Genomic DNA, 11,480 nt, shown 5'->3' on the forward strand with positions numbered 1-11,480 from the left:
CTACTCCCTCAGCGCATCCTCTGTGAGTTTCTCTGGCTCATTCAACTTCTGCTCCTCTAGCACCTGGCAGAACCGATGCATTGCTAGAGGTCCAAATGGGAATAAGGAAAGAAAGATATGGTGAGCTTGTAGGTGGGCCCCAGACAAACGCACCTGGTAGTAAACTATTAACAGAGCCCCCGTTTAGACATACTGAGCTGTTGCCCTCCCTTCTTTGGGATAGATTTCCAGGTTTACCTGCCATCTCCCTGATGACTCTCTTTGAGCTTCAAGGTCATAGCATCTGCCTGCCAGACACCTTCATGGTAATGGCCCAGGCTTCATCAAGTTTTCTATCTGTGTTCCTCTAGTGTCCCTTCAATCTGCCCCTAGCCTCCCTTTGATCTATTTTCCACATTAAACCAAAAGATATTTCTGTAACATAAGTGTCCTTTCCTGTACTCCCGGCAGGCATGGCAGTGTCTAGCACAAAGCAATAGACAGTTGTGAACGTGAACATTATGTTCTCCATAATCTGCCAAGCAGAATCTGAAAAGAGTCTTCTGTGGTCATCTACCTGTCTATCTCACCTATGGAAGTGGTACCCATAGGGCAGGGTATCACTTATTGATTCAGTAGCAGGCACAGAACAGATACCCAAAAGGTCTATCTCAAGCTCTCATATAATGGAGCTTAATTCAAAACATGAAGGTTGAAATAGCTGGTGTAGAGAAGGTAGAGCTACTGGCTGCTGAAGGTCAAAAAAGGGAAGACTCAGGTCTTGGGTTATAGAGGGTTGATCTTTGCAAGGTGCCAATATTGGGAAGTCAGATGCCACTCACCAAGCTTGAGGTGCCTATCTGCAAAGTTGAGGCGGAACCAGCCAGGCTCCTTACACTGGTAAGATTTGCCACGGGACAGTATCAACTTGTTGTCCAAGAAGCGGTGGTGGAGGAGCAGCTCTTCCTCGAAAGTACACGGATTCAGGTACTGGGGAAGGCAGAGGGACAGCGCTGAGTCCCAAGACCCAGCTGGCAGGTGTGCCAAAGAATACCTGTCTTCGCTCTTAGAGCTCACCTTTTTCAAGCTGATCCAGACATAGAGGCCAGAGCCACGCTTAAGAAAGGGGATCTTCAGCGCCTGCAATTTGTTGGTGACATATCTGTGAGCTGTCTTTAGCCGGAAGCGGTTAGTGGGCAGGTACACTCGGTCAATCCAGTCTGGATGGGTAGGGGAAGAGAGCAGTCACAGGCCTTTGCTCCACACGTGGGCTCGTGCCAGCTATTTCTAGCTGTTACTTTCGAGCCGATGGCAGCCATACCCATACCCAGCAGCCATACCCAGCACACTCCCCTAACTACAGCTCTGGTGGAAACACTGGACTCTAATAGTCCAGTAAGAATGTTCCTTTTGGGGCCTCCCCTGGTGGTGCAGCGGTTGAGCACTGGGCTGCGAAGCTGCCCGCAGCCTCTGCAGCGCCGGTTCGATCCCCGGCCACTGGTGAGGGTCCCACATGGCACGCAGACCTCTCCTGCCGTGCCCGCTGCTCCCCTCAGCAGGGTATTTCATCGGTCTGTCTGTTCTGTTCCCTGCTCTGGCTCTGGTGAATTCTCTCATCCTCCTGCACTTCTGACTGTACCCGGTGCTTGTATAAATAAATAAATAAATCTTTAAAAAAAAAAAATGTTCCTTTTGGACTTATACCACTGAAGCAAGGAATTGGGGTATTACCCTAAATGGGTCCATGCTGCTGTTGTCAACTAGACGATTATACACAGAGTCCCTTACTTCCGTAGGGCTTCACCCAATGGACTCTGAGGAACCTATATGCTTGGGGATAATCTTAACCCAGTTGTTCTCAGCATTGAAAACATACTAGAACTACCCTGGGGAGCTGTTAGAAGTCCTGATGCCCAGGTTATATCCCCAGACGCTCTAAATCAGAATTTTGGGGGGCTGGAGGCCACACATCAGTACTTAAGCTCTCCAGGTAATTCCATTGTGATCTAAGGTTAAGAACGAGCATTCAAGGGGCAGGAAATCTGGCTTTTGCTAATTATCAAAGGGCCTGACAGCATGCAGGGACATAGCCAGTAGCTTTCTCCTATCCACCGCTGTCCCCACCCAAAGCTGAAAGCAAACTTTCTAATCCCAGTTATCTGATTATATTAATTTGTTTCATTATATCCCAGCTTTTCATTTAGATCAGGGCTGGTATCTTCCCTGATCTAGTGAATTAAAGAAAGGAGGTCTTACAGGGGAAGTTCCCTCTGAAGCCAGCATTCACTGGAGATGCAAAAGGAAGGTGAACCCAGGTGCCACAGATCCAGACACACCAACTTGCCCAAGTGTCGGCCCCTCCTGGCACCTTGGCAGATGAAGTTAAATCATACCAGGGGTCAGCGCACTTCTTTGTAATCTTTGCCCTGAAGTGAGCAGGGCTTGGGGAGAGGGAAAATAGACCTTTACTTAAAAATTGATTTCCGAAATTCCTTCCTGCGAGTACGATTGACTATCCCCTTCCTGGGAAGAGAACCAGCTCCCAGAGGAGCCAGATGTGAAAGCCCAGCCTGAGTTTTAAAGAGTACCTCCATCTTCTGTCTGTACCCCCATGGCATCATCTGAGCTGCATTCTACTTCCTCTAAACTTCCTGTCCTACCACACTTAAACCCTACACCATGGATAGAGTCTCAGTGTATTCACTGAGTACATGTCAGAGACCCAAGCAAACCCAGAAATTCCCCATGGTTAGGGGGTCCGGCCATGATGTCAGTCTGGGGTGTAGGTCAGTACCTCTGTCCTGGAGCAGCTGGCACACCTTGTACTGGGTGAGGCCACAGAGGCTGTGAACGTAGCCAAAGGCACTCATGGCAGAGGCCACCTCCTTGTTGTGGGTGTAGAGCACGCCAAGACGGACACCAGAGATGCCAAAATCCTAGAGGCAGAGAGTACGGGAGGAATGCCTGGTGTGCCGGCATCCCGCTCCTGGCTCCCCCGTCTTCCTACTCAAGAACAGGCAGCTGGGGCTCACCTTACCGATACCCCAGAGCATGTGGGTCCTGTCAGGGTCAGGCAAACTGGAGAGGAGACACAATACAATGAAGATTATGGAGATTATTTGAGAATAAAGACCGTCATCCTAGGGTATCTTAGGGTCTTGGAGGGGAAAGAGGAAGTGGACTTAACCACAGGACCTACAAGGCCCAAAGTTCAAGAGACAGATGCCCCAGTTAAGACAGAAAGCAACACAAGGTGTCCTTGGGGTGTTAAATGGGATGACCCTCAAGCGCCCACCGAGTGAAGTCCAGAACCTCATCCCATCTCGGGGCCTTCCCACAACTGCTCCACAGCCACCTTTCTTGGCAGCTGGCTCTCACATACTGGGCCTCCACCATTTCCAAATGTACTCACTGCCCTGCTTTGGTGAAGCTGTTCCTTCTGCCAAGCATGTCCTTTCTTCACTTTACTTGCTGGTGCTAGGGCCATACACTACCCTTAAGAAAGTTCTGCCCTGTTTCTATTCTTTTCCCATGAAAAACTTCTTATCATGAAATTTTATCCTGGTTCTGTAGGACCTTATCTTGACTTTTGACAGTCCATGTTCAGCCCTGCCCTCAAGTTCACTCATGTACAAAATGGCATTTAGAGGAGACACTTGGAAAAATGAAGCTTCAATCATTTTCATAATACCACTGGCACTTAACTCAGTTCCCAGCGACATCCAGTTAAGTTAATGGCCTATGAACTCACCTTGCAAAGCAGCAACCTCATGGTTGTCATTCCCAACTCCAGTGGAGAGCAACTCACCTTTTAATGCTCAAAACACTGTGGAACGTGGTGGATTCATCAAACACAGAGAGCATGTAAATCTCATCGATAATCACATGTAGGCGGTACCTGCAGGTTGGGACAAAAGAGAACGATATCTAGGTTGTCTGCCTGATCAGGACTCACTTTCTTTTCTGGACATCTCTGAATATAGATCAGATGTGCCCACTGCCCCAGCAGCCCACCGAACCCTTCCAAGAGGCCTGGTAAGGTAAACGTGGGACGTACACCAGAAGAGGCCCTTAAACCTGGCAGGAATTCAGAGGACACTCGTGAGAAACTCTTCCCTAATCTCTCAAGCATCAAGCAGATCCTATGGGAAAAGGCTGTATGTCCCAGAGTTCGGGGTACAGTTGGGGGCTCTGTTCAGGGTCTGAATCTAGTAGGGGCATTAGTGGCCCAAGGCCTTAAGCACATCGGCTCAGTTATACTCCCAGCTGCCCTCTGTAGCAATACTGTGATCTCCATCTTGCAGATGAAGAAATTTAAGTTTCTGAGATAGAAAGTTCCTTCAATTCACCGGTGCTAGAGCTGGGATTTGAACTCAGTTCTGTCAAATTTCAGCCCACAGCCTCCAGCATTTTTCCTCTTGTCTCCATGCTCAGCCATTAATGGTCTGAATTAGTTATGACATGTGAATAAGTGTGTTTCTTCTAGAAAAGAAAGATTACCCTAATAGAGTTATTCAGGAACTCCAGAGACAAATGACGGTAGCATGTTCTTAGGAACTGGACACAAAAGTTTTATAGGGATGTGTCTTCACCCCACAAGGGCTGAGGATGTCTTCCTTGACCCCCTTGGATTGAGTAGTTTGGGAAATGGGGTTGGGAAAAGGTATTTATGCTATAAGAAGTGGAAAAGCAGAACTATAACGATTGTTCCGTAGGTGTCTGTACCTGGGCAAAGGTGAGGGGCAAGACTATGAGTGCATTTGCCTTCATTTCAGTTCATTGTACATAACTGCAGAGCACAGGACGCACTAGGAGTACTTAGGGTCAATTATTTCTGGTTCCAACTTCTTGACTGCAAGCAATGGGAACCCCTTTGTGGGATTTCAACTGGTCTGAAGGAGTAGAACTCATACCTCTTGGCAAATTCCAGGTATTCTTTCAGTGAGTCTGGAGAGTAGACATCACCCAGGGGATTCTGAGGATTGATGAGCAGAAGGCCTCTGACCTTTTTTCCCTAAGAAGAACCAGACATACCTTAACAAACACAAATCCTTCCTAACTACCTTAATACCGGCCAAAGATTGGGTCAGGATTCCCACTATAGAACTCCTGATCAAGGTCTGGGTAGGATCTCAAAGAGGGCGAACATAAAACATTCTGCGGGCTCAGGACTCCTGTGAGGACATGCTCATTCACTGCTTCTCCTAAGGAGCCCACAGTCTTGGAGAACAGTTGTTCTAGAATCGGTATTATTCATCCCCTTTCAGTGCCCGCCCTGAAGATGCAGTTCTCTCCTTACTTTAAGCTGAGCCTCAAGCAGGGCTTGCTCCAACCTGCCCACTGTGAGCTGGAATGGAGGCGTCTCTCCATCTGTGACCTAGAAGACAAATACTGCCTGGGAACTGCCTGTCAGAGAAGCCTTGAAGCCATGATGCTGCACTCTTATAAACCCCAACAATCCCTTGTCTTCACACCCAGGGTGCCTCCCCGCCCCTGCTTTCCCCACCAGTCATATGGCAAGAAAGCAAGACCCCTTACACCTTTCAAGTGCCCCTAGAACATCTACTGTCTAGGTGGGCTGTGCAGACGAAGGTCCCCATTCTGACCTCACTGTCCAGGTGCACATGAATCAGCTCGACGTTTGCATACAGGCTGGAGGTAAAGACCAAGCCACCATAGAAAGGTGTGGGGGTCAGAATGGCCTCTGGAAGCACAGGGAGACAAAGCTGTCAGTCCAGGGACCCAGTCAGAACCTGCCCCCAACAGCAGCAAAGCTACGGAGAAGGTTGTTTGGCGATCTCTCCTACTTGGGGCTTAATGCTTTTAGACTCAGTCTCCAGACAACTTATCTGTCCTCATAAACATTACCTATGGGACAAAACTCAAATTCCTTCCTGCCAATATACTAGAAAGGGAGGGGATGGAAGACTGTTGCTGTGAGGATGTGGAATCTAGGGTGCAAATCGAGCCAAGCTTGTGATCAGGTAGACCCTGCTTGTGGGGCAAGTCAGCTCCTGGCCAAACACTGGAGGCCAAGGCCAGGTCCAGGCTCAGGTTACTTGGGCCTGGTGATCTCACATGTTCATTTCTTCCCATCTGTTTGGCCTCATTGAGGGACACATTTCTGTGAGTGGCCAACTTGGTAACTTCTGCTCACGCAGCCAGAGCTGGTGAAGAGCTGAGAATCTTGACTGGGCATTATTAAGAGGGAAATTGAGAACAGACCTTTCAGACTTATTTGGTTTTAAATTAATTAGCCCTTTTTTTTGGAGGTAGAGGAACAGGAAATCTACATGAACTCAACCAGTTCACCAGGGCTGTCTGTATTAGAGTTGAGCTCCAAAGTCCAGCTAATAAGATAATGGCCACTGTCACCATCGCTGGGGCCTTCCTCCTTGGGGACTGACATGTGTTTTCCTTGCATGTCAAATGTGGATCCAAATCCCTCTTCCTTCAGAGATAGTAGGAAGATGTTCTAATCAGTGTGAAAGCCCTAGCACTTTAGGGGTAAGTCCTTGCTTCAAGATGCTTTTCTTCCCTATGGCCTGACCCCATGTTCCTGTCCTTGGCTCTGGCCTATGTGCTGCCAATGCTCCAAGGGAAAGCAGAACCCATGACTTACCCCCTGGATCACACAGAACCGTGATCAGCGCAGAGAAGACAGAGCAGCAACCATTCAGAACAACCACCTGAAGATGATGCGTAAAGAGAGAAGTAAAAAACCAATGCTCGGGCCTCCCTGGTGGCAGAAGGGGTTAAGACGTAACCTACGAAGCTCACCACAGCCACTGCAGCACAAGTTCGATCCCTGCCACATGGTGCAGAAGACTTCTCCTGATTCACCTGCTACTCCCCTCAGCAGTGTATTTTGATACATGTGCCTGTTCTGCTCCCTACCTTGTCTCTGGTGAATTCTCTCACCCTCCACATCTCTGGCCTATACCCCAGTTCTTGTATGTATAAATAAATAAATAAATAAATAAATAAATAAATAAATAAATAAATCTTTATATATATAAAAAAAAAAATCCTGTGAAAGAAGGGGACACCCCTGGCCCCCTGCCCTGGGAGGAATAGATAAAAGGATCTCCTGAGCTGAGAACATTGACCTTTACTCTGCCCTGGCGCTGAGGGTTTCTGCCTGTTCTCCCTGCATCTTCTAGAAAATGCAGAGTCCCCAAGGAATATGGCCCTCCTCCGGGTGGCAGCAAGGCTGGAAACTGACTCACATTTTCTGGATCCAGTTGGCTGGGTGCCTTGCAGTAATAGGTCAGGAACCGGGCCACCTCCTCCCGCAGGCTGTAGACAGACACAAAGAGAGTGTGGTTCCCAGGATCAGGAGGGCCCTCCCTCACTCAGGAGCTGAACTTCAGCCTCTTCCAAAGGACAAAGCCCCCAACCTCATTTTCCGGGATTACTGACTGAGGCTGTCAAAACCTCAGGCAATATGGGCAAGAAGCCTGGAGTTTGGACCAGAACTCAGGGCAGTGCCATAGAAAACCTGCCTGCCTCCTGGTGAGGGTTGGCTGTAGGTATTCTCTAGATTTTTCACCAAAGAAAAGGGAGGCAGCTATTCAAGAACCTGGTGCCTGGATCTTTCCCTGGATGAGGACAGGTGCCTGTGACCAGGAAGCCATAGATTTAGAGGTACTTACAAAGGCTGTCCTCTCAAGTCAGAATACTGCAGCAGGGATTCCTCAATGTAGTTCATATCCTTCTGACTCAACTGTTGGCAAGAAGGGCATAAGGACAGCAGACCAGGGAAGCCCAAGGAGTTTTATCCTGTTCCTGGGACATATGAGGGTGTCTGGCCTGCCCTACCGGACTTTCCAGAAGAGGAGTGGGTATATATGCTGGATAGTGTGTAGAGGCCCTTGATGAATGACAGCCCTCCATTAATGAATGAAGGCCTCGGTTTTCTTATCACAGATTACACAAGGAGATATTACACTGGAAGTGTTTGACCCAAGTCTACATTTGGGTCAGAGACCCGTAGGTGGCCTACCCACACATTCTCAAACAGGGAATACCTCTGAACACAGCTGCAAGATAGTGAGTTTAGATGTGCTATTCTAGAAGCTGTTTCCCCCACTCCCTTTCCTAGACTTTTTAAAAAAGATTTATTTTTATTTTATTTTACATATATGGACAGGAGTGTAGGCTAGAAAGACGGGGGGTTAGAGGATTCAGCAAACACATAGTGGGGAGCAGAACGGGTGGATCTATTGAAATATACTGCTGAGGGGAACAGCAGGTCAGACAGGAGAGGTCTGCTGTGCCATGTAGGTCATCTCCCTGGCCAGGGATCAAACTCATGTCTCTGGCAATAGCTTGATGGTACTGAGACTTTAACCCCTGTGCCACCAGGGAAGCCCCTTTTCCTAGACTTCTAAATCTATTATCTACCTGTATCTACCACATGCTGAAGAATACTCCAGGGGGACTGGACCTGCAGGTGGGTCTCAGCACAGCTGGGAATATGGCTTACCCTTTTGGTCATCAGATCAATGCAGAGCTTGTTCTCACTGACACCAAGGTTAATGAAGCCCTGAAGACAAAGGAACTGGAGATCAGTTGGCTCTCTTGCCCTACCTTTCTGAACATGTCAATTAAGTTCTTACCCCAGATTCGTTAAAATGGACACCTCACTGCCCTGTGAGGCACTTCAATCCATGTTTGACAGCTTTAAATGGTGGAAAACTTTCTATAAACCCAAACTCTCACAGCTTACAAGGCCTCCACTTTAGAATCACATAGGTACCTCAGTTATATTACGAACCAGCTGCAGACATTGAGTTCTTATATGCCAGACACTAAACTCAGACTTCCATGTGATTTGCCTCAATTCTCACACTCCTGAGAAAAGGGTTCCACTATGATCCTGGGTTTAAAGGGAGCGGAGCGAGGAAGGTTGGAGAACCCAGAAGCCATGTGACCTTGGTGACGGAATATCTTCACCTGCCGGACCTGGCTCTTTAATGATCCCACATCCAACTCGGCTTTTCCTTGCATGGAAAGTTTCCACCTACCCCACCAACACCTCTTGTCATAGTACCCACTGTCCCTACTCTGGCCAATGGGATTCCTCTCCCAATCACGCCAAGCCCTCCCCACTCAAAGCTTCCCACGTGCTGTTCCTCCTTCCGGGAGGAGCCACAGAGCTATCATGGCTGACTGATTCAGTCTCTAAGACCCATTTGTGTTCAGGCTGTCCCCTAGTGCTCCTGGACACAGATCAATGTTCACTTCACCAGCGTGAGTTCAAGCTCACAGACTACTATGATCCTGTTGACTCCCAATGGGTAAGAGCAAGGATTTAGAGAAAGCATGCTGTGGAGAGAGGAACCCAGATGCATCCCTTCAATTTCCTTGGCACGTCACCTGTTTCTGTGCCTACTACCTTGTCTAAAAAAGGCAAGTGTCTACTTCATGGGGCTGAGAAGAGTAAGAGGGCACAGGGCAGTAAATCCCACTGACAGAGGCCTAGAGTCTTCCCCCATCCTCACCAAGGTGTTCTTGTCCTTGTGGAATTTGTCTCCTAGGTAGGACTGGTAGTCCCGGATGCTGGCCTGGAACAACGTGGAGGTGGCAATCCCCCGGGTGGACAGATCATGGGTCCCAAATGCAGCTTCAGAATCACTCAGTTGGTGAAAGGGTTGGTCCAGCTGCCTGGGTGACTGGACCTGCTGCTCAGCACCAACATCACCCTCAGAGTCCAGGGAAGGGCTGGGCAGACCCGGGGCCCCAGACTGGAGGAGGCCAATCACCTGGCACATCAAGCGGCTCAGGAGGGCCTCCTGCTCCTGGGCGGCCTGGCTGCTCCCCTGTTCCTCCAGCACCAGCTCCCGCTGCAGGTGCTTCGAGGCCTGCTGCCTGAGGCACTCCTCTATGGTCTTCTTCAAGTGCAGCATGGTCTCCATCAGCCTCTGGGCTCCAAGACTCTGGCCCCCAATCTGGACACGGGGCATGTGGAAGCTGTCAGATGGGTCACTCATTCTCTGGGGATCTGTCGTGGCTTCAGCAAGCTGGCTGCAGAGGAAGAAGAGAGCATGTACTGCAACAAAGGAGACACTCCCTGACCCCCAGGTCCAGGCTCAATCTTGGGCTGGTCACTGGCTTCTCCCATATCCGTAGCTTAGGCTGAACTGGTTCCAGAAGAGTTGGCTACTCAAGGGCAATGCCTAAAAGCACCTTTTTAAAGCCTTAAAGAATCGACCAAACAAATGTCAGATAGTAAGGAGTCACAGGTAAGAAAACCCGAGGCCAATGGCTGTGTCTAGTTCTTTATCAGACAGTCCCTCACATCCCCTGAGAACTGCTTGTTCGTGTTGGGAAACCTCCACAAACGCCCACTCTGAATTGGGTCCAGGAACCCATTCACTCGCTAAAAAATATATCTGGCCTAATCAGTCTCACAGGGGAGTTCTACCATATATTTAAAGCAAGTATATTATTTAATCCAATTCTATTTATACTGTCTTACAGAAGAAAAAATAGCCCCATTTTAAAATTAAATAGCGATCAGATTTGATGATGTTCATATGCAGAACTATGGATAAACCTCACCTCTGATTAGATTATCAAGGATTAAAACCAGAATAGCATTTAATAAATAGGATCCAATAGCACCATAAAAATCACCCTATGACTCTTCCAGAAAAAGGAAAGATAGTTCAGTCCTATGATTCATGTTACTCTTTCATTAACAGATCTCAGGGATAGGAAATCACTTGATTTTAATCTCTAGATGCTAAAAAGAGAACTGACAAATTTTTGTTTTTATTTTAGACAACTTAGTAAGATGAAGTGATTTAACATGAGACATCTCTCAGCCAAAAAAGTCAGTCTCCTACTCATGCAAGCCTCGAACTCATGTAACTCAGTTAAGACTGTCTCTTGTCACTGCTACATAACATTATCCCTGAGGTTTTAGATAAGAATATTAGGCAAGAAATTAGAGTTTAAAAAAGAAAGAAACTAGTTAGAAATAGCAATATTCCAGATTCCTATCTTTGAACAACTCTACCTGGAAGACAAGAGAATTAACAGAAAATCTGTAAGAGAATTTAACATAGTTATAGAACAGGGGCTCACCTCATGCTTTTGTAAGGACAATTTTACTAGGCCACAGCAAACTACTCACATGTATACAGGCCAGATGGCAGAGGTTAAGTCCAGACCAGCATTCTCAACTTGGGTCACTTACGTAATGAGGGAGCCCAGTGACCGGCTGCCCACCAGCACCATCAACCGGCAGCTTCATTGTTATTTCATCCTAACTGCTAAGGACCCCAACTTGCTGGTGGGACAATAAAGGAAATAATTTATCATAGTCCACTGACTTCAGCAAGGTCCCTTAATATGCACAGAATGAGTATGATGGTTTGAGCCACTCTGGGGGGCACAGATCCCTCCAAAGCCACAATATTATCAATGGCAGCTAACACTGAGCATTGCCCTGAGCCAGGCTCTGATGGGGGCGGGAGGAGTCACTGTATTGG

At 48.0% G+C, this 11,480-nt stretch overlaps 1 protein-coding gene across 1 annotated transcript; it reads right to left on the reverse strand.

The window, feature by feature from the left end:
* Positions 1-11,226, reverse strand: ACCSL (1-aminocyclopropane-1-carboxylate synthase homolog (inactive) like; the record flags this gene model as incomplete). Its single annotated transcript, XM_084235983.1, has 15 exons — positions 1-83; positions 822-969; positions 1,057-1,199; positions 2,774-2,915; positions 3,012-3,057; positions 3,788-3,877; positions 4,893-4,993; positions 5,279-5,356; positions 5,586-5,683; positions 6,602-6,668; positions 7,209-7,278; positions 7,635-7,705; positions 8,468-8,527; positions 9,486-10,008; positions 11,186-11,226. The coding sequence occupies 15 exons, from the start codon at positions 11,224-11,226 to the stop codon at positions 1-3; spliced, it is 1,761 nt and encodes a 586-aa protein (XP_084092109.1).
* Positions 11,227-11,480: the final 254 nt, after the last annotated feature.

Source organism: Talpa europaea, assembly GCF_964194135.1.
Source record: "Talpa europaea genome assembly, chromosome: 1".
Taxonomy (NCBI): domain Eukaryota; kingdom Metazoa; phylum Chordata; class Mammalia; order Eulipotyphla; family Talpidae; genus Talpa; species Talpa europaea.